We start from the raw sequence: 24,283 nt of genomic DNA, 5'->3' as shown, positions 1-24,283 counted from the left end.
GAATTAAGGCAATATGCAACATATAGATGAATTAAACAGAAACGAAAATGTATTTAAATAATAGATATTCATGAATGACTAACTAGAAACCAGTTTTTCTAGAAATTGCAAACAAAAATTTAAAACCAACTATTCTACAAATCGCAAATAATCAACTGCAAACTTAAAACACACGTTTCCGTACGTACATATATAAATAAGTACTGTAGAGATCTAGATAGGGGTCTCTGCATATATATAGATATTTTAGGTAAATTATATAGTAAAATCCTCACTAGAGCAAAATATAAACCCTAGTTTTATAACTTCTTTTTTCATTCGTTTACTTATCTCCAAATAAGTATCCAAGAGATGAACCTCCACCAGGAACCGATTTCACCTTCGTCGTTGGACGATCCTGAAATATTTATTATTATAACCCCTTTTTCTATTTGAATAATGGTCTAGAATTATTATAGTTAAAAAAAATAAGAAGAAAAATAAAGACTTACGGTGACGAAGTTGCCGGAGTTTTGGCCCTGAGCTCTATGGTAGTTGTTGTTGTTAGAGATCTCAGGCTTTTGGTCAGCTTTATCGTCATCGGTGGAATCTACGCCGTACGGTGGTGTAGGCTTTGGGGCAGCCGGTGGTAGATTTTTTGGAATCTCATTGTCTGATCCGAAAAGATAACCTAGCGAGCTTTGTCCGCCTCCAAAGCTCCCACCTCGGCTCATTGTCCCAAATGAGTGGCTTGATTGATTATTTAATTGTTGATCCAACCCTAGTTAATAGACTTGTTTAGCTTGATCAGGAAATGCTATAAACAACAAATATAAGAGATCTAGAGAGCTTAAATAGAAGGTGGCAGTAGAGTTTGTACAAAGATATGATAACAGGTATATAATTTCAATAATTAATTAAACATTTTTTTTTGTAAAAGCAAACATTTAAAATGATGAGTTTAGATTTGTTTTTACACTATTACTTTTTTTTCGTTTATATTATACAATATATTACGATCTTTGTAAAAAACAATACCTATCTATAAATGTCACTTTTTAAAAATATATGTAAATATCACTTAAACCACAAAATTAGTTTTTTTTAAAAAAAAAATCTAGATATCTCTGTGTATATGATATCTAGACGTTAAACAAAAAATGTCTCTGTAAACACGAAAAATCAATTTCAAAGCTTTCTAATAACATAATATTTGAAGAGTTTTTTTAATACACCGATAGAATAATCTTAATTACAAGATTCAATTACATATAGCTGTTATAAAACTATACTGTTATATTAACTATAAAATTAACGTTTTATTTCAACAATGACCTAAAATGTAAAATCATAGACATATATTTTGATAAAATGTTGAAAAAAAAAAATCTCAATATATATTTGTGATTTAGTTACTACTTCTAACCCAAACAAAAGACCAACCTTAGAGAAATATTCGAGTCTAGTTCTGAATGAGAAGATGTTAATATATGCGGAGTTTATGGCTGCTGAGGCGACGCAAGCGTAGATTTTCAGCGTACATGTGTTTTTACCTATCTATTACCTCCTCATGCATGATTTAATTGAAGTTCACATAAGCAAATGATGCATAATCTTTTATATTTTTTGGTTAGGAGTCTAAATATGTACATAAGAAAGACTAGGCTCTAGCGCTAAAGAAACTGGTGGAACCCGTCACCAAGAATCACAGATCTAAATATAAAAATAAAATAGAACGGTGGAAGAAAGAAGTTGAAGAGAAATTAAAGCATTTATCATTTATGAGGATATAGGTAAAAAAAATTCAAAACGATTTCAGAATTAATTACTCATAAATTCATAAAACATTTTGAGGTATTTTTATGATTTCAAACGTATTTTTAAAGTTATTACTGAATTCACACACACTCCTAAATCTCTGAACAAAAATAGTAAATAATAGAAAAACACGATGCGATTTTATGAGCTTTGATCGATGAGAAATATAAATCAACCGGTGATATTATCAATTCACTATGAGATCATGTACACTTGTACAGGCTTAATTGCTTGATTTTCTCCATTCAACTTCTGTATTTGTACTTATTACAAACTTACAACGACTAACTGACAATCTTGTTTTTACATTTTTAATTATAAACCAACATTAAACCGTATTAAGACTTGAACCTATCTAACCAGCCCCTCAAATGATTTCAAGCTTAACCGCCACAAACTAGCCCGGTTTACTGTTCCCTTTTTTTTTTTTGTCAACTCCGGTTTACTGTTCGAGATGATTAGTTCTCATTACATAATAAATTATAACGGAATAACTATGGAAACAGCTACCTTAAAGAACTCAATTCTATGAAGCCAAATATGCATCATAGTATAGGTGATATTCGTAAAATCATTGAAAAATAGCAGTTTCAAATTTTAAAAGTTCTTTAATTTGTTAGCAGTCTCAAATTTCAATTCATTAATATTTTTTAATCATTTTCACGAAATTTTACTATGTAATTAGTTATTTTTTATAATTTTCATGTAATCTTGGATTTTAAGTTTTATGTAAATAAAAGTAGATGTAAAAAAAGATATTTAAAATGTCGATGTTGTGTCCTAATTAGGTTGGTGGTGTAAATAAATTATAAGATGACCCCAAAAAAAATTTCCTTTCATTAGTAAAACATTCCAAAATAATCTGGAGACTCAATTCGGTTACAACTTTCAACTAAAGATACTGTTATTTATGAAAATCGGTCATCTTTTAATTCGACAGGACCATGTGGGTTGGGCCGAATCTTTATTAAATTATTTAATTTTCATCTGTCTTTTATCATCTAGTGAAAGGATATCAAGTATCTTAAAATAGTGGGGTTAAATCGAAGAGTGTGATTGCAACTTAAAAAAATATGATATTGCCTTACTTCTCTAAATGGGAAAATTATAACTAAAGAAAAAATACTTAATATATATATGTACTCAACCATCATTTTCTATTGTAAAAAACATGTAAGATATTAAAAATGATTCAAGACAAGTAAACGGATGGATTAGTAAATTCATAGATATATAAATTGTTTATGTGTAAATCATAATTCACATAATAACAAAGTTTATAATTAACATTAGATCAATGTATACTTAATTAACGTATATTTTTATTCTACTAATATACCAATTTTACTGTTTAAAATTAAAATACGATAATAATTTTTTAGTTTTAAAAAATAAATAACAAAAATAAATTATATTTAAACAAAAAAAGATAAATGCAACTTATATTAGAAATAAAAAATAAAACATTCCCGTGCAGACGCACGAGATTAAAATCTAGTATAAGTGTAAAATGACAGTATAGATGGTTTTTATCCGCTAGTTTTATCTTCTAACATATATTTTAATTATCGATTTAAACCGCTTACCTGAACCATTTATTTCACTTTCATCCGCATGTTTGTTTTGTAATTGAAGACGTTTTAAACTCAACAACTTTCAAATTTCTCCCAGTATACTCCATTATCATATCTAAACGGCCTAAACCAAAGAAATATTAATATGTTTAAAAGTATATTAAATTATCCTCAACACTAGACGGCTGCAGATGAATCTACAAAAGCGACTAAAAACCGTCCGCATAAAATTGTTTAACAAATTAACAAAAATTATAATTTAAATTATGATGGAACCGTACATAGGAGTATAAGCTTTGTCCACTACGATTAGTTGGGTTGGAAGGGCACTGGTAGGACATCTACAAGAGTGAGCCATCCCATTAACTATATTAGGAGCATACCTGGGCATATGCGCGGGTTTTTATATATGTGTTTGTTAGTAATGTAGTTTCATTGTTTAGCTTTATTCATTTTGGTATTTTTAATTTTGTATTAAAAATTCTTTGGTAAAAAAAAAATAAAATTTTGTACTCAAACCAAAATTATGTAAATTTTAGAAGAGATTCTAACAACTTTTTTATGAAACCCAAACGTTTTTTCTCCCAAAGAGATTTTCACTTCACATTACATACTTTCTAATCCAGGCAATAGCCAAAGCGATGTAGCAATGGATACAAAACTCCAACACAGCTACAACGGGAAAGTTGGACATACAACGGGAATGTTCCTTCAATATATGTAAAGAACAAAGCTGATGCGAGAATAATATAGGAACCAAATGTTGACAAGTCATCTTCTCCAAAATCAAAATAATCTTGACAATTAGAAATAAACAATACCAAACTTTAGGGAAAAAACTCTGTTTATATAGTCTAAAAACAGATAAAATACAAAATTCCAAAAATCAAACGTGAAGGACACCTTCGTAAGAGACTTTCTGGCGCTAAGACCGCCTTCAGCGATAATAACACCACTGCAATTTACAAGAGAAACAAATTCACTATAGCACAAGTTGTGCTGGTGAACGGATAAAGAAAAGAAAATAGAATTGTTTTACTTTGCAAAATATTCGAGTACCTAATTTCTGTTTGTACTCAAGTATAAAAACTAATATGTTTACAATATAAGCGACCATTTCCCTGCAAAATTAAGCACAGTCATATGCTTACAATATATATGTAAATATTTTCCTTACTTATAATAATTGATGAACAAAAGAACTCTGAGTTGTAAAATACCAGAAGCGATGTAAACTTTGGTGACTGATAACAGAAGAGTTTCATGGAAATATATACATATTTATATATAACTAAATAAATAAACCAAGACAATTTTATTTAATACTTATTACTTGCAATACGACAATAGAAAGCTCTCTAAGGAACTTCATCAAACAATTGAAATCGAGCCGTGTTCATCTCTTTACACTGGTATAACTCAATCTAGATGCACAGAATAACCTCACACAAACCTCTTTTTGTCAAGAAAGGAACACCAAGCGAAATAATCTGAGTATTTACACTCAGATCCGAGCCTTTTTTATTTGTCAACTTTCCCTTCAGACGGTTCAAATTTGAGTAAATGAGTTACATATGATATGACTATCATATCCGATCAATCAGTTGAACGAACGAGCATATATTTTTAAGTATCGAGAATCACCACAATCCAAGTGGAAGCAATGAAATTATAACGGTATCTGATGAGATACAATTATGAAAGGTGAGGAGGGAACTAATGGTTTTCCGAAACTTGGTTGTGAAGAACGAACAATTAATAAGAAGATAATTTTGCATCGAAAAAAGCTTTGGAATTTTGTATTGTTAATTAAATTCATCTTGACCTATGTGATTTAAATAGAGGAGGCTGTGATGTACTCAGATTCTTCATATTCTTTTTTAAAAAATTAATTTCTAAATTAAATTCTAGAGAGCTGATGTGTCAAAAGAGAAGGTGCTGATGTGTCAAGTTTGTGAGACACAACCCACTCTTTATATAATAGATTATTATAATATGAGTTATTCTATCATAATAAATAATTTTGTTGGTAGATATGTCCTTAATTACACCTAATTAGTCTTTATTAAAGCCGCTTTAAACCAACTAATTACCTATATTTCAAATCAAGAGTCAAACCATATATCATGTCAAATTTAGGCGTTTAGATTGTTTGAACGCAAATACGTACGTTTGTCATTTGAATATTTTGTGTATTAAAAAAGGACAGAGAGGGAAATTTGAAACAAATTCACAGAAGATATACAAAAATTATCTTTTGATTTAGAAAGTATATAGAAAAAAGTCGATGAATAAAAAATGACATCCTTCGAAAAATGAATAGCTACATAAAATTCAAATGAAGATACAAACTATTTGATATTAGAAATTAGTATATATAGGAAATTTCAGGGGATAAACAGTCTGGTGGGATAATATCTTTAATATCAATAGCAAGAAATGTTTCCTTAATAGATTGTTAAGTTCAGTTTGTATAACGAAAATATGTCCCATCTTAATTAATATACTATTTGAGGGAACTAAAAATTGCTGACATGCCGATTCCTGATGAAGTAAATATCAGTCCGACCGTTTACTTTAGTTTCTTCCGGCCGGTGGCGAGAGAAACATAAAGAATTAGGGCTAGAACCGTTTAGATTTTCTATGTTACTGTGTTACAACTTACAAGTCATTAACATTAAATTACATTTGACCTTTTGAGCTGAAAAATTCTGCCATTTAGATGTGAAGAAGTACGAGACCTGATTGTTGACCGATAAGCAGGTCAAACCGGGATAATCCACTCTTTTTTTTTTGTTAAAGGGGATAATCCACTCTTATATTCTTCGAAGAATTGCCATCAGATTTTTCCCTATTTTGATGAAGAAAAAAATAGAATATGATTTACAACGGACTAACTAAACTGATGGCTCCAACTGGATATGGCTTATAACTGGGCCTGGCTTTTTATCAAAGTGGCCTAACATTACAAATGTTGGATCGGACTAAGTTTAGTAACCTTTAATTCATAAAAAATCCCTATCAACTTTTTAGGAAGTAATTTTTTCAAGTTTTTTTATTGAAGTAAAATTTATTGTGCAATTTAATAGTTTATAATCAACCAAATAAAAACAAACTAAAATGTATAAAATAACATTAAATCACACGTGAAATAAAATAAAATAAAATTAAAAAGCTGATATGAAATCACCTCTTGAGAAACTTAACAATTATTTATTTATTCTGATTATCTTTTATTCTCTATTAATATGTATCTAATTAAATTTCGTCGCATAGTTCCAAATATTTAAGTTCTCATAATCCTATCTGAATTAAATTTATTTTTTATTATTTAGCTACTTATATATATATATATATTGTAAAACCTTGATGAACTAATTATTATATTTTATTTGCATTAGGTTTATTTTTTAAACCGTAAATTTGTTTTTTTCTTCCTTCTTCTAAACTTTTATTTTACATGTATTAAATTTTAATTTATTGACTGCAATAGTCATGCTAATTAGAAAGTTAAAAAAATTGAGCTTTATATGATAAAATATTAATGTTCGGGACTGTGGTAACTAATCATCCCGAGTCCATAACAAGCGAATCAATAATACCCTTTAGGTATTAACCCAAATAAAGATTAAGTTCGGATGGCAAGGCACATCCACATTCCCCGGTATCAATATTTACCACTTACTTACTACTCATTTGCTAGCTAAAAAAAATTCACATTTTAAAGGTTCAATTGCTAAAAAAAAATTCACATTTTAGATTAGAAAAACGTTTCCAATAAACTCGAATTTTCAGTTCCCAATGCAAAACATGGAGTAATTTTTAAACTTTTAAGTAATTAACTCGTACGACTTCCGAGGGGAAAGGAAAAACTCTCGAGCTAGGTTTGGCATAATGGATTGTATAGAAAACTTATGATTTGTCTTTCTTTAATGTTAACGACAATATTGAAATAATTCTCTCTCTTTATCTCTCGTGCACTCCACCACTATCGATCAAAATCGCTTAGTCGGTTGCTTCGAAAATTCCCGTGACTTGTGTATTTGCCTTTTAAGTTTTTCCCAATTATTATTATACCAACCCCACTTTCGTTATACTAAATAATACATTTTTCACAAAGGAATAAAGATCCTATACCTGTAAAAAGCTACGTTACATTCTTCCGTTACATTAATATTGTATATGAACAAAAAAGGAAAAACTTTAATTCTCTTAACACATGTTGACAATGTCAATTAAATCGCATAGCCGTGGCTTATACAACATGGTGATGGAAAGAGTAAAGATAAATCATGTTGATATTTCCTTTGGATGTACTTTTATCGAAAAATATTGCGGATGACGGAAGATAGATAGCTAAAAACAAAATAGATAAAAAAAAATGATACGAAGTGGGAGAAGATAAAAAGATACTTCATGGGTTCATGCTATTGCTGAGGTTATCTTACGGGTAATGGGCATATAGTAATCGTCGCGTGCAAGCCGACATAAAAAGCTCACATCATTAATCAATACCACTTAAGAGTCCCTTTTCAGTTTTCAGACAATATATATATATATATATATAAAGGACAATATATATTCCATCCCACTTTTAAAATTGCATGATTTCCATTTGTATCCATCTGAAATTCTTTTTTTTGGGGGGGGGGGGGGTGTAAAGACCAAAAAAATTTAGACCTTCAGTGACAAGTTTAGAGGTTTATGAATATAAGATCAGACGCTGATGATATTTATGCATATCCACGGCATATAATCATATTATCCAGGGGGATCGTGTATATGGACTCGGATTAGTAGTTCGAAGTTCGAACGAAATCACACTTGACATTTTATGGTTTTTCATAACACTATTTTAATATAAATTTTACATTACTGTCATTTTCAGTATGTCTTTTTTTTCTTCTTCTAAACCGTTGGTTCCCTCGGGTCTGTTTTGTGTAGAGCCATTTAGAGTGATTAGGTTAAATTTTAGTCTATTAGGTTTAGTTTGGTGTTCTTTTTGACTTTTGGATTTCGACAAGTTTTTGATTGGTAGACTGGAGGGGTTAGTTAGAGATTTTGACCACGAATCCGAAATTAGAGATGAAAAGTCTTTATGGCCAATAACTTATCTCATTTAATATAGGAAATAGGGAATACTACACACAAATATTCACGTATATATAGAACCATGTGCATGTACTTAATAACCGTTACAGAGTTTGGTAAACGATATTAGACATTTGGATGATTAGGTAAATTACTAGAGAAAGAATTAGGTACAATTTCAAGGAGTCAAATTATTTTGCTCTATTTTGGTATGGTTTGCATGTGCAATGAGAATCTGAGTTCACAGTATCTGCCAATGACTTGCGGTCGTTTTGTGTTTTAATTACGTAGTTGGTGTGTAGTGAATATAGTGCTTGTTGGAGAAAAAAAAAAGAATTCAGAACCCCTTTTATAATTAGGTCCGATATTGGGTTCCAGGGACATAGCATCTCCCATTCCATTCCATGCACTAAGCTGACCTTGATTTTATTAGTGGAAATTCGCCTATACATATGTTTTCTTTTTTTTTGGGGGGGGGGGATTATGATCACAGCATATCATATTGTATGTATAAGTATATGTTATAATTATCTATGTATCGATTAATTATATTACAAACACAATTGTAAACAACAACGGTAGGCAGATCGATTAATTTCAGAAAAGTAAGGAAATAACCGAAATGCAGCGTCGTAGTAAAGTAAGTAAATAATCGAAGTGGCCTACCAGGTAGGATTATGTCTACAGTTTGCTAGTCCAAATATATATACAGTGTTATATTTTGGCCTCCATATTGGCAGTCACGTATATTCTTTGACATTAGTAATTGTTAAATATATAACCATCAGTATTTGATGATATACACTTTTTCTGAGCTTAAAAAATAAATTTAGCAGTCCACTATCTCCATTCACCAAAATACTACTATACATTAGATGATTAGAAATATCAAGTCTTGTTACTTTTCATAATCTGTTCATGCCCGACAATGTAGTTGTGCGGTTTATTTAGCCAATACAATTTACCATCCATCTTTGTCCAAATTTTTTATATGTTAATTTTTTCTTAAAATATTCTTTTAACTAAAAGCATACACTTTGATCTAAACGGATTTTACGAGGTGTTGCTCTGAGGTATATCTGACTTTCTCAGAATAGTTAAAGTTAAAAAAGTCCAACGACTAACAAAATCTTCAACACAATTGCTCAAATTGGGGAAGTCTCATCCTACAATGCTGGTTTCAAAGTTAGTGGTTGCATTTTCCGAATTTGTGTTTGCTCATTCAATTGAAACTTTACCCACCAGAGGGCTAATAGCACTGTTGTTGTTGTTGTTGTTGTTTATTTATTTTGTTTGATCTGAAACAAATTTGTATATAAATTTATTTAATACAAAGAAAAGCCTTTAAATACAAAACTCTCCACATTTATTATTATTTTTTTATGATTTAAACTCATCTCTGTCTGGTTAATTATAACTTAGAGAACTATACTACTGAATTTCAAATTCCACAACATATGAATAAATATATAACGAGCAATTTTTTTTTAAAAAAAAAACAAAATTACAACTATAAGAAATTCCAACCATTTATGTTGTGGGGTCTGGTCTCTTGTATATATAAACTTAGCCTTTCATACAAAAATAATAATAATCCATTTTCATTTTTTCCTCCTCCAGAAAACCAAACCGCCATGCGAACCTTTCTCTCCACCGTCGGTTTCAGTCTCCTCCTCCTTCTCAGCCACGAAGGTGGCTTCATCGGAGCCGCCGATGCCGAACATAACCTGAGAGCCACCGATTTTCATAATCATCGTCATCGTCGCCACCACGGCCACCGTCGCGGAGAAGAGTTCGAGTACTCGGCCGTGTCGTGTAGAGCTTACTCAGCGTCTCTTGACGAGTTTGGCGCCGTAGGAGACGGTGTGACCTCAAATACGGCGGCGTTTCGCGACGCAGTGTCACAACTTAGCCGTTTCGCAGATCATGGTGGCTCATTGTTATTTGTTCCCGCCGGACGTTGGCTCACCGGAAGCTTTAACCTCACCAGCCATTTCACGCTTTTCCTCCACCGTGATGCTGTTCTCCTCGCCTCCCAAGTAAGTTTTTCCCCCTTTTTCTCCATCATAATTATAACCAATAAAGTATTTAATTTATTTTTCCCTTCCATTTTGCTAAATATACAATTATTAATTAGGAATACCCCGTGACACAAAACTCCACAAACGTCTTTGACGAATACATTTTTTTTTTTTATGTTGCAAATTTTTTGTTGTTGCCATTCATAAATAAATACACGTGATATTGCTGGTTAGCTTTCTGATAATATTTTGGTTGGGCCATTCAATTTACGTTTTTTGTTCTTGGTAAATAATTTGTTTATATTAAATTTAAATGTATAACACATTAAAATTATGATAAAAACAAAAGTTACGTGTGAATTAGGAGATATGAAAAACTCGGGATCTTTGAAAAAAAAAATGGGAGGTTCAGTAGGTCAACTGTTGACCTATAAGACTATTCTTTCGTTTTGAGTGTGTTTCTAACTTACTGCTTAAAGCAAACTATTAATTAGGTTTTGAATGCGTTACTCTAAAAGTAGAGGGTAGAGTAAGAAAGGAGTTACGCAAAGACAACAAAATAGGCCAAGTCGCAAAGTTAGTGGGGATCGTTATCGGACGTGTGAGAACCATTCTTGTTAGAAAGATCTCACCCGTCTATTTCTCTTCCAAATCTCAGCCACAAATTTCTCTTGGGCCTTAGCCTAAACTATATTTGTAACATATAATCATAAATCTTAGAAATGTAAAGGTCGTAGATGTGTCACTACATTTTATTTTTCTTGATACACAATTTCTTATTTTCTTGATGAATGATTTAGGATAAACAAAGACTAAGAAAAAAAAAAGTAGAATGTGTGCTCTGAATTAATTGTAGGGTACTACTACTAACACATGATTGATAAAAAGAATTTGGTCGTAATAAAAAGAATTAGGACCGTGCAAAAGATTCTTGGTTCTAAACAACCACAAACTAAAACCGACTTAAACTTTTTGTTTCTTTTATTAAGTCAAGTGAAGAAGAAAAATTAATAGTCTATAGAAATAAGATCAGTTTCTGTTTAATCATTAAGTTTGACTAATTGTAAGCTAATAATGAAAATTGTGTGTGCTAACGTTATTGACAGGAAGAGAGTGACTATGAAGTGATAGAGCCATTGCCTTCGTACGGACGAGGGAGAGACACAGATGGTGGAAGATTCATCAGTCTCCTTTTCGGTTTAAACTTAACCGACGTGGTTATCACCGGTTAGTAGTTCAAACAGTATCGAAATTAACCAACATATACGAAGATTTCCTAAAATTCGAATTGTGCATTTTTTTTTTTTTTTTCTGAATTGAAAAGGTGAGAATGGAACGATAGATGGACAAGGAGAACCATGGTGGGGAAAATTCAAGAGAGGAGAGTTAAAATACACAAGACCGTATTTGATTGAGATTATGCATTCTGATGGTATCCAAATCTCCAATCTCACTTTCTTGAATTCTCCTTCTTGGCATATTCACCCGGTCTACAGCAGGTAAGAAAACCAATCCGGTTTACCCATTCCGCTGTCAAATTGTCAAACTATTAAACCGGTTTTGTTTTGTTTAAAAAAAATGCAGAAATATTGTAATCCAAGGTTTGACGATATTAGCACCGGTTACGGTACCGAACACCGACGGGATCAACCCAGGTACGAAATATTGAAAATCAGACCGGTAATTTTGAAATACCAAGAACCGGTTGGTTAAAATTCATCCGGTTATTATATCAGATTCATGTACGAACACGAGGATCGAGGACTGCTACATCGTCTCCGGCGACGATTGTATCGCCGTGAAGAGTGGGTGGGATCAATACGGAATCAGCTACGGCATGCCCACGAAACAGCTCTTGATCCGACGGCTCACATGCATTTCCCCTGACAGTGCCGTGATCGCTCTCGGCAGCGAAATGTCCGGCGGAATTGAGGATGTTCGAGCTGAAGACATCGTCGCCATTAACTCAGAATCTGGAATCAGGTATGTATGTAATCAGAATCAACCGGTTTAGTTTGGTTCGGTTTAGTTTACACTGCCTTAGTGCCTTGTCTTAAAAATCTGCAGGATTAAAACAGCGATTGGTAGAGGAGGATACGTGAAGGATGTTTATGTAAGAGGAATGACGATGAAGACAATGAAATACGTTTTTTGGATGACCGGAAGTTACGGTTCGCATCCCGACGAGCATTACGATCCAAAGGCCTTACCGGTGATTCAAAACATTAATTACCAAGACATGGTCGCCGAGAACGTGACGATGCCGGCTCAGTTGGCCGGAATATCGGGTGATCAGTTCACTGGAATATGTATCTCTAACGTGACGATCACGCTTTCTAAGAAACCTAAGAAAGTGCTTTGGAATTGTACGGACGTGTCCGGTTTTACGAGCGGTGTGACTCCTGAGCCGTGTCAGCTTTTGCCGGAGAAGCAGCCGGGGACGGTTGTGCCGTGTAATTTCCCGGAAAGTCCGATTCCTATTGAAGAAGTGAAGCTTCAACGTTGCTCCTCCAGAAGAAGGAATATGTGAAGATGAAAATGTTTTTTTTTTCTACAAATACATTTCTTGGGTTATAACTTATAAGTAAACTTGTTATCAAATGGGATATGTTTGATTGAATAACAGACAAAGATTTAACGGAAGAGATTAAAAAGTGGAAGATAACATCAAATATATGTATATTTTCTCATACGCCCATCTTCTTGATCATTTAAAGCAAAGCAAAAACAAAACAGAGTCTTAACTTGACACCCAAGAAACAGAGTCTTAACTGAAGCCAGCTCGGGGAAAAAAAATGGCTACCAAAGTTGTATCATCTGTCAATTTCAGTATACGAGGAGGGATTCTCTAATGTAGTAGGAAACAGTATATTTCGAACTTACTAGTGATTTATACAGTGGAAATGGTTACTTCAGTGTTTATGATTCTGAGGTGAGACAATAAGACTATTCTCAGACGATTGATTGGATGCTAATTCCAAGAACAGAGAAGGCTCTTCAAATCTGATGACACCTGAAGGGTTCGAAGCAAAACCCTGCGGAGTAATAATAGCAAAAGAATGTTATGAGAAGCCACAGAAGTTGCTTTGAGATCAAGAAGAAAATAAGGGTTGTGGAGAAACCTCTTTAAGGAATTCGAACGAATCAGAATGCTGAAATCGGACCAAATTATCAAGACAACTTAATTTGAGGAACACTAGATTAGTGTGTCTTTTCAAGCTCAGAGACACGAAACCACTGGCGATCTCTGTGAAGCCTTCAATATCTGTAATTTCAAGGTTTAGAGCTTCTAAGAACGAAGTTAGGGAGTGGAATAAGACATCACCAAGGCATTTGACTGCTGTTGTTGCTGCTTCTGTCTCATGTCGATGCATCAGAGGCTTCTCTACGATAAGATCAGTATTCATATAGGAAACAGAGCTCTTCTGCCTCTCCCTAAATGTAAACAGTGCCTTTACCTTGGTTACGACATCAGTGACGAACAGTGAATCAGAGCTGCAACAAGAAACCCACTGAAGACCTAATGTTGACATAGAAGAAAAAAAAAAAAAAATACACACACATGTAATATTACCTATGTTGATAGCTCAAGCCTGGTCTTGAGACAAGAGAAGCAAGAGCTTCTCTCCATCCCCAGATTCTAGCTTCGGTATCAAGTATAGAGTTATCATTTCCCCTATTGACGTTTTTACGCACTTTTTCCTCTATCTTGAGAAGCCTATTACGGAACCATCCCTTTATTACCTTAACTGATTCAGCCTTCAACTTGTAGAAAATGGGGAAGGGATCGATCTCTCCTGTGTCCATAAGCTTCTTGATCTCAACGAGCTCATCAAGACAATGTTGTGACTCAGGATACTTGGCCGAGAAGATGATTATTGCAACCTTTGACTCTTTGATCCTCTTCTTCATCTCATCCTCTACACACACTGAGATTCGGTTTGATTCCAGTTCAGTTTTCAGAAAGCTCACTAGGTTTTCCCTGAGTTGCTTTTCGCCAAAACTGATGGATACTCTTCGAGACGGAGGGCTAGATATCTTCATCAAAAAACCCTTGATAAAGTTACATAACAATGAAAAGCAGGTGAAAACATCATCAAAGTTGTTATCTTCGTCAGGAAGGTTCTGAAAATTGTCATTACTCTCTCCAATTGCTACCACATCTGCGTCATTTGTCAGTTTTAATTCAGAGCGAATGAAGGATATATGTAACAGACCTGTACACTGCATTCTATGCAAGAAACTTACTAGTGACTTGAACTTGTAAAGAGTTTCTTTGATCTTGGATATCTTGAGAGGAGACAATAAGCTTGTTTCCAATAAACTGCTGAGGTTTCTTGGGAAACAAGAGAGGCTTGAAAGCAAAGCCCTACAGAGTAACAGTACCAATTGATTTGACAAAACAATTTCAGCGAAGAAACTCTAAAGGGTTGAGAAACAAAACCTTATTGTAGTCTTTTAGAGAACCTAACAATACCAAGAAAAACTTTCCAGCTTGATCCTTCTCGATTAGTCGCTGAGCAAGGAGAGAGTTCTTAAGTGAGTTCAGGTCAAGAAACACAAAATGATCAGTGGCCAGGGAAACGGCGCCATCAAGATCCGATTTCTTAAGGTTTAGTAATAAAGACGTCTCTGCCTCCTGAGGATGCATCAGAGGATTCTCTATGACAATCTGATAATTTCTTGAAGAAGGAATATAGTCTAACAGTTCCTTAAGTTTGACCACAAGATCACTAACGAAAGCCTCATCAGAGCTATGTTTATAAGAAAACCCCATTCTTCCTCCAACAGAGACGAGAGCTTGCCTCCGTTCCCAAATCACAGCCTCTGTTTCAAGTATCGACTTGTAGCTTCCCCGATCAACTTTCTTGCGAACTAGATCCTCGGTTCTGAGGAGAGAGTTACCGAAGCAACCAGTCTGTCTCTTGATGGTCTCAGCTTTCACTTTGTAGAATATTGGGAAAGGGACAAGAGATCCTTTCTCCATTTGCTTCTTGATCTCAACGAGCTCGTCTAAGCACCAACATGACTCGGGGTACTTGTCTGAGAAAAAGACGAGTGCAACACTTGACTCTCTGATTCGTTCGAAGAGTGTAGTGAGCGGCATCCCTCTTACCTCGTTCTCGTCCATGAAAAAGTTGATATCGCTCCTCTCTAATTGCTTTTTAAGAAAGCTCACTAATTTGTCTCTTTGACCTTTACCTCTGAAACTGATGAACACTTGGGGCCGAGAGAAGTTCATCATTTTCGTCATGGTTGAAATGTGAATGTTGAAGAGTTAGACAGTGCCTTCTTGCAGATGAAAATGAAGAAGGAGAAGTGTATTGTAATACTATTGAAGTCAACTAACCAACATTGTGCACATGGCTCTATACATTATATATTCTTACCAACTCTCCAGACGCGGTTAGTAAGTGCACATGGGTCCATTTTTGTGGTAACTTTTCTAGGGTTTAAAATATGGAATGCTGAAATGTCATTTTCAGTAAGAAGGATAAACAAACCGTTCTGGTTGAATATCTGTGTTATTATTGACAAACCGATTAATGGCTCAATTTATACACTTGATCCGAACAACATAACCTTCTGTAGAACTTCTTATTACAAGATACAAATCGATACAAATCTAGCCAATTGAATGTGAGTTACATCTAAAATATATTATCTCTAAAACGGTGGAATATATTATTGTTTTGAAGAGTCTCAGTCTCATTTTGCAATCCAATATTTATCCAAATTGCATCTTCAACTGCTACAATAAACAAATTAGGTTCATACCTTTGATGTGCAATCTTCAATGTAGCGACAAAAACAAATCTGTCGTTTATACAGAAAATTGTTTAAATATATGTTTTATTATGGAGTCTTTTGTTTGTTGGTCAATAGTTTGCAAACCAGCCAGTCTTACTCTATATTTAACCTTTTGTCAACAAATCTGTATTTTTCTTTTTCGATTACATGATTACGTGGTCTAAGTGGAGACATTGTTAAGAATACTCAATATCAAAAGTGAGATGGGACCTTATGCAATAAAAAGAATATGATCAATTCTATTGCTAATTAAGGTTGAGTTCAAAACTTTTAAAAATATGGATTATAGTCTAGTTTATTGATCCAAATAGGATCTGGTTTTAGAGAGAAATTTAACTTGGGATATAGGCTAATAAAATTCTTCATTTCGAAAGGATGTGTTAGGAGTCCCATAACGAAAATTAGAAATGAGGTTTTGAATGAGGTTTTTGTTTGAGATGAATATATAACAGACATAAAAAAAAAACAAACATCAAGAATCCATTTGAGATTCGATAATAGACATACCATCTGAGATTTGATAATAGACATCAATGATCCATTTGATTAGTAATTAGGATTTCCGCTCGCTGAATCTACTCAGGGGGCTTGAGATTTTTAAGTATGGGGTCCAATGTGTTTCTTAAACAGTAAAGAAAATAAACGTTTCTATTTACAATAAGATTGCAATGTGAAGAAGATGTTACATACAAAATCACATGTTTGGTCGCAGTTGACTACTTGGGCATCGCTTTTATTTAGACAATTTTAAGAAGGTGAAAAATGGCTTTTGCTTCAGACACAAGTAAAAGAAAGAAGCTCATCAATTGCTTGGAATTGAAGTTTCATTTTTGTGAATCCTTCGGATCATGTTTTGGTCCGCATGTAAGACACAAACAACACTTGAAACAGTAACACAGAGACGAGATGGAAATTGGGCGTTCATGTCGTTTCTTATTCTTATGTTTTCTATCGCCAGTAAATCCATTGCTAACTTGACTTGCGACAGGGGTTTTAACCAAGAGCAAGGGCAAGGGCTCTGTTTCATCTGCGATTTAAAAGTCAAATCGCTAGTCAGTATTTAGACGACATATTTTCAGGTATATCTCATGACATTACTTACAAGGCAAAGGGTAAGCATGATCTCTATTGTCATGATATGAGATGGCGCGTTTATGACCACGATGAGGCCAATCTTGAGGCACCTTAGGCTGTAACATCTTGTTGTCCCATGTTGGTAGTTCGGCTAAAGTAGGAATATTACGGGACAAAAAAGGCTTTAAAGAGGCAGAGACAGAGACTTCATCGTAGGCCTTGAGTATCTGGCTTTTCTTTGCTGCAGAGTAGAGGATATAGTTCTTGGTGTCATGATCAAGTTTGTCCCAGTTACTAAAGATCAATGCAGGATGTGTCTGCTCAGAAATCATGTGAAGAGCAAGCAAGTTTATAGCTTTCTCTATTGACTCATCTCCTTGTACATGGAAGCTGTGAAGATTCATAGGAGACTGGAGAGAGTTTACAGGAGGAGAAATCTCTAAACTGTTGCCAATTTGCATCGAGGATATAAGATCTTTCCATGCAAAACCAAACATGAATCCTCTAACAAAAGATCTTTCCAGATTTAGAGCTTCCGATGTCTTTGAGAAATGGAGGAGCTTGTTTAAGTGATTGACATCGACCAAAATCAGATTTGATGCTTCTCCTTGTAATGTCTGCAATAAAGATTAGTCACCATGTCTAGTTTTTAACACACAGGAAAAAATAGTTTACTAATATGTCAGAACCAATTCTAAGAACACACCGTTGATGCTTGAGGAGTAATATTTGTTTTATTATTATTGTCCTTCAATGCAATTCTGTCTCCAAGTATGGTAACAACTTGAACAATATTCTTGATAAAATCCAACTCTGTAATTGAACTGCAACACAAACCAAAAAAAAAACATAAAAGATAAAAATAAAGACACCCTTTAAAATATGCATAAATGATCTAAGCATTTGATAATTTCCTCAAACAGTACCTCTCTTTTGCAGCATAAGCCAATCCAATTTGTTTAGCAACGAATCTCAAAGCTCGCTTCCATCTCATGATCCTGAGTCGGGGATGTTTCTTCTGCAAAGCTAGAAACTTGCTACCGAAATCTCCGCTCTGTTCCTTAACGTGGGAAGCACGCACCTTAAAGAAGATGGGTATTACAAAGTCAAGCTTTTTGCTCTTTAAGCATCTCCTGATCTCAACCAGCTCGTCCAAACACCACTTTGACTCCAAGTAGCTAATGGAGAAGATGACGATCACGATCCTTGAGTTTCTGATGTGGTTAAAGAGATTCTTCAACGGTTCTCCAGCCGCGTCTGCGTCCGTGAACACATTCACGTTGCTTTCTTTCAAATGATGTTTGAGATGAGGCACAAACGTCAGCCGCAAGTCTTCTCCCCGGAAATTGATGAACACTTGAGGTCTATTGTCCATCTCAATACAACAGTTTCCGATCTATTTGGTTGAGAGTGATAGAGAAAAGTCAACCAATTAATCAAGGCTCTGCTCTACGACTTACTAAAGATTGGAAACTTAAATATTAAACTTTTAATAAAGTTATTCTTTTAGTTCTATACTAGGTGATGTTTTAGTAAGAATAAAATTGATTTAAATTATATGATGTATGTTTAACTTTCAATACAAAATTAACTAGTTTTTTTTTACTATTTGTATTTGATACAAAAAAAATATATTTTGCGGATTTTTTTTTCATTGGATAAATTTTGTATTTAGGTAAATATAATAAATGACGTTTTAGTTTTAAGAAAAAAACAAACTGTGTTCAAAAATATTAATATCTATTTAAAAACATCTATTTTATAAAACCATCATCATCACATGGTAATGGGTCCCATATTACGGGAAACACCATTTTATATGATTTTTTATTTAGAAAAATAGGATATCCAGTTGGCCAAGAAATACCTGTTCTATTCCCTAGTCAAACCAACCAAAAAAAGAGACACTGTATTATGTGGAATAAGCTTCCATATCATTTTGCTATAATTGACTCTTGCGATAGTATGTGCGTAACCAAGAACGTTTTAGGTATTTGAAGAACAAACCGAGTTGAGAATTATATTTAGGAGAGCACAAATTAAAAGGTAAACAAACGTGAAGATCTTGAAGCAAATTTGAATCCAGTTGCGCAATTGAAAGGTTTAAAGCTAATAAATTGACGAACCGATCATATGTCTTTCCTAGCAACATCGATAACTCAAACCCCACGTGGTCGTGACAAACCTCGCATAGGCCTTAACAAAATCAGAAGTGAGCAAGTATACACATATAGAGAATTTGATACGTTATCACAAAAAATTCCCATAAAACGAAAGTTATAAATTATTTCAATTATTTAAAAAGCACACATGGCTAAAACATCTAACAAATTCCAAAGACTCATTACAATTTCCTAGTATTTTCTCTAATGTATTGGAAGTCTAGTTCTTGGTAGGGTATGAAGCAACCATCGCAATCCCACATATACCTGTTGGATTTTCAAAGTTACGAGCAACCTTAGCATAGCCAGCATCACCCCACCTCGTGCCCCATGAGTTTCTCACGATCCAATAGTCGTGACCATTCTCACTACCGTAACCCACGATAACAAGCGCATGATCAAGTGCTGTCCCGCAGGGTCCATTATATATACCCTTAATGACATAACAAAACATGGACCATACAAGTTTATTGATCATTGTATACATAAACAAACAATAGATTTATAATGTAGGATTTGCTATATGCATATATACATACCGATTTATAGAGCATAAATTCTTGGGATTTTTTGTCAAAGCCAACACTCACGGGCTGGTGAGCCACCGCCTTCTTTAGGGAAGCCTCATCATTTGCTGGCACATCCTCGTATCCATCAATAGTTACGATCTTGGTTGAATTATTCTGCGGAAAACGTATAATAATAAACAAAAGTGAAACCTAGGTACTACGTAGTGAAATATAAGCATGAGTAGGTGAACCTTTTGGTGGTTACAGTATCCTTGAACGGCGTTGTATGGATAATTCATTTGGGAATCTAGGCCATTGTTATTGATAAGGTACTGGAAAGCTACATCCATCCAGCCATTGCCATAACAACCGTTGTTCTCCGTGTTGCAGTCGACCAGTTCTTGCTCGGACAATGTGACTAACTCTCCTGTCACGATCTTGTTTATTCCCTCCACGCTTGCCACTGAGGAGAATGCCCAGCAGCTATCTTTCATTTCAAACATGGAACAAAAGACAATATAAATAAATATAAAATCACAAATTCATATTTTTTTATTCGATTGCTTCAGACGCAAGTATTTGCATTTAATAGTTAGAATATTTTGTTAATATTAAGATCTAGAGAGATTACCCTATTAAAGTGTAAATCAATTTAGTATTTTATAGTTATTAGCATATATATTCTATATATGTACAGATTTCAAGAACTTAGAATTGTATCTATTATTTATACTCTCTAGTCTCTCTCTACCATTCTCTTTCTCAATTCTATACAACCAGGATATTTACTGACCATATTGTATTATAACTTGTCTGAAATAGAACCCTTATTTCTTTTTCTAAGTTCTAGAGACCTCTACAGCGAATAAATACTAATAACTATAATTGATGCTAAAATGACTTACAAACAAAATTTCTTTGAGTTTCCGTTGATATAATTTACAATCTCAAAAGGGTGTTTAATAAAAAATACATTGCAAACAAACAACTAACAATATAGCATATAATCAAGCATTCAGCACATTCAAAGCAGAGCGAGGTTAATATGAATGGTCACGAGTTCAAAATTTTCTGTTGGAAAAAAACACCCAAATTTAGATGTTCGGATTCCTAGTCTAATCAGATTATGTACTAATGGCAAAATTTCTTAAATAAAAAAAAAAAAATCTAGTCTATAAATCACGGTGGGATGATATGGTATGAATGTGAAAGACAAGTAAAAGTACTCACTGCAAGTGCCTTGGTCTTTAATCTCCGACACTGCACCTTCATTCCTCCAGTCAACGGACTCGGGGAGTAGATCTACGTCAAGTGGCACGTACCTGCGACTAATCCTGAGATCCCTTTGTCTCGGTTTAAGGGTTTGAGAGAAAAGTTCTTGGTATTCTTGGACGGTTAGGTCAGCAAACCGAGTTACACCGAGCTGGTAACTGAGGTTCTTGGCATTGTGCTGGTCGATGAAACGGAGATTTTCCTTGAAGATCTGAAAACGATTTTCCTTCTCTCCCAGAGAATTGACATACCTCTTTCCGTGATTGGACATCCACGTTTTGTAGATGAAGCCAACTTCCACGTCGCTCCGGTTACCGCCGTCGGATACAACGGGAAGGTCCATGGCCAAGGACGGCGAAAGAAGGAATAATATCAAAAGATATATAAGGATTGTCATGCATGCTGATCGTTTTACAGTTCCCATTATTTTGTATAATTCTTTTGCAATGGTTATGAGATATATAAATATATATATTGCAAGATGGGCATTGGAGAAACAGATAAACTAATTACCGTATGTTTGGATTAAGTATGTTTTGGCAAATGGTTATTCAGATTTATTTCTTTTTCTAAAAATAAAAATTGTTACTGATCATAAATAGATATAAAACTAATTTATTGTTATTTAAAAGATCATTTTGAATGATCTATTAAGTAGATTATGTGTTCTTGAATTCGATATTTGCATATTTAGATATTCAAAATTCATTGTAGACTTTGTAGTCAACTAGTACTCCAGTCAAATCTGGTTTTATTCATAGTAGTTTATTTTTTTAGTATATTGAGTGGATTTGATATGAGAGAATTTGATGTGTGACAAAAAGGAAAAAATATATTGACTTTCACACACATGAACTAAGAAATTTAAATCCTACAAATCTCCGTATGATACTAATGTGTGAGTAAAAGGAAAAAAATATATTGAGTTTCATACACAAGATAATTTAATGTGCGAAAAAATGAAAAGAAAAATATATTGGGAAACCTAACATTTGTGGTTCAAAGTTTTAAGAGTGTATCAAGTAAAAAATATTTAATCAATTCCAACTCTTTTAATCAAACACTTCTACTTGTATCACACTTAAACTTTTACAAATCGCTAAATGGAAACCTAATATGCCGTGATTAGTAAATATTAATATTGGCAACAGCTTGATCAGCACAACTTTATTGGGTTAATGGCGTTGAGCCTTTGAGGGTTAGCAAAATAATCATGAGCCATTGATATGAGAGTCTGTACTCTGTAGTGCAAGTCAAGGCCTTATCAAGATTTAGCTCGGCCCATTATTCAAAAAATGTTGCCCAATTAATAGGGCTAGGCAAAATATCTGTTATATTTGCTTCGATCCGTTATTCGTCTCGATTCGATCCGAAAAATCCGAATATCCGTAATTTTATGGAGCAAAGCAAATACTAAAATTTAATATCCGTTAAAAACGGAGCAAATCACAAATACTAAAAAAAACTAAGACGGATATCCGCTCCGCTCCGGTATAAATATATATGTATATATAGATAGATAATAATTCATATAAAGTGTATAATTATTATATATAAATATAATTTTTGTGAGTTTTTGTTTATAAATTTGATTATTATAAATATTAAAACTTAATAATTTAACAAAAAAAAAATTTTTTTAAAGAAAATATTGTCATTTTTAATGAAATTTTGAATTTTTTATTTTTTTTTATTTTAAATATATTATTATTTAAATATATATTTTTAGCAGGATCGGATATCCGGCAAATATTCAGATTTCTGGCGGATATCCGGAAAACGGATATCCGGATAATTACAGAGCGGATACGGATCAAAAAAATGATTATCCAGCCGGAGCGGAGCGGATCACGGATATCTCCAAAATCCTGGATATCCGCTCCGCGCCCACCCCTACCAATTAACTTCTTGAAAATGTAAATCTCTCAGATTCCCACTAATCAAACTAACTAATCTCGGCATCTCGCCTTATCAGAAGTTTAATCGTTGCTTAGTTACTCTACTCACACTTTTGCTTTTGAAAAGTGTCTTGGGATATTACCGAATGCCAAAACTGATTTCACCATTAGTATTTTCTTTGTGAAAGAGTTTTTTTTAAGTTTCATTATTAATGAAACACATGCAACCAAATAAAAAATTGCACATTAAAGCCCTTATCAATCCGCCGTTAATTCGGTGCATTTGTCTTGACTTTGACTACATTTGAACTGGATAACACTGTTATTAAACTTGAATTTGATTACTATTCCCTCTATTCAGAATTATTTGATGTTTAAAGTTTTGCACACGGTTTAAAGATTCATTTATTTTTTTTCTATACTAAAAATATTATTTATAATTCATTTTAATATCATTCAGCCAATAAGAAAACAATTTACAGAATATAAAAAGTCAAAAATTATAAAAATTTCATTAAATTTTGCATTAAAAAATGAAAACATCAAATAATTCTGAACAAAAAAATCTTTTAAAACATCAAATAATTCTGAACAGAGGGAGTATTAATTATGGTGTTGTTCTTCTTTTTATCCATCAAATTCCTCTTTAAATTCTAAAAGAACGCGTTTAAGTTCTTCCTTTTTTGGTAACATCGAACGCGTTTAAATATTTTTCGTGGTTGCCAAGTGACGGCTAAACAAAATAACAATAATCTTAATTGTCGCTTTTGATTGTTGAAATACTTTTGTGACAATTATACGATACGATGTTATTGATATGTGAACTACATTTTTTAAATATTCATTGCGCGTTATTTGTGTATAACTATAATAATATGGTTTAAAGTTTAATAAGTAAATTACTTTCCTTAAATTAAAGCTAATCATCAAGTTATATTGCCACGTGGCTTTCTCATGATTGCTATCTCGTGTTAAATCAATATTTAAGGGAAAAGATATAAAAAGCGATGGAAAAAAGTTAATGGAAATAACAAAATAGCAGAATATAACAGTACAGAACTGGACCGACAATGT

At 33.4% G+C, this 24,283-nt stretch overlaps 4 protein-coding genes across 4 annotated transcripts; 1 reads left to right on the top strand and 3 right to left on the bottom strand.

Moving 5' to 3' along the window:
• Positions 1-126: 126 nt before the first annotated feature.
• Positions 127-799, bottom strand: LOC18030891 (protein SPIRAL1-like 5). Its single transcript, XM_006413486.2, has 2 exons — positions 492-799; positions 127-397 (listed from the first exon to the last, which is right to left on the bottom strand). Exons 1-2 carry the CDS (start codon positions 711-713, stop codon positions 323-325), a joined length of 297 nt encoding a protein of 98 aa, XP_006413549.1. The 5' UTR covers positions 714-799; the 3' UTR covers positions 127-322.
• Positions 800-10,048: 9,249 nt separating this feature from the next.
• On the top strand, positions 10,049-13,126 carry LOC18030890 (probable polygalacturonase). Its single transcript, XM_006413485.2, has 6 exons — positions 10,049-10,501; positions 11,590-11,710; positions 11,808-11,982; positions 12,068-12,138; positions 12,220-12,466; positions 12,551-13,126. The coding sequence occupies exons 1-6, from the start codon at positions 10,097-10,099 to the stop codon at positions 13,011-13,013; spliced, it is 1,482 nt and encodes a 493-aa protein (XP_006413548.1). The 5' UTR covers positions 10,049-10,096; the 3' UTR covers positions 13,014-13,126.
• Positions 13,127-13,282: 156 nt separating this feature from the next.
• LOC18030889 lies at positions 13,283-15,737 on the bottom strand. The gene is made up of 6 exons (XM_024148740.1): positions 14,928-15,737; positions 14,805-14,852; positions 14,058-14,650; positions 13,900-13,978; positions 13,606-13,842; positions 13,283-13,518 (listed from the first exon to the last, which is right to left on the bottom strand). The coding sequence occupies exons 1-6, from the start codon at positions 15,735-15,737 to the stop codon at positions 13,396-13,398; spliced, it is 1,890 nt and encodes a 629-aa protein (XP_024004508.1). The 3' UTR covers positions 13,283-13,395.
• A 4,013-nt stretch (positions 15,738-19,750) lies between these two features.
• Positions 19,751-21,735, bottom strand: LOC18030887 (probable cysteine protease RDL6). The gene is made up of 4 exons (XM_006413482.1): positions 21,270-21,735; positions 20,291-20,526; positions 20,070-20,213; positions 19,751-19,963 (listed from the first exon to the last, which is right to left on the bottom strand). The coding sequence occupies exons 1-4, from the start codon at positions 21,733-21,735 to the stop codon at positions 19,751-19,753; spliced, it is 1,059 nt and encodes a 352-aa protein (XP_006413545.1).
• Between the last annotated feature and the right edge of the window lie 2,548 nt (positions 21,736-24,283).

The sequence above is a fragment of the Eutrema salsugineum genome, unplaced genomic scaffold, assembly GCF_000478725.1.
Source record: "Eutrema salsugineum unplaced genomic scaffold, Eutsalg1_0 scaffold_1, whole genome shotgun sequence".
Taxonomy (NCBI): Eukaryota; Viridiplantae; Streptophyta; class Magnoliopsida; order Brassicales; family Brassicaceae; genus Eutrema; species Eutrema salsugineum.
This window is presented reverse-complemented; position numbering and strand designations above follow the sequence as displayed.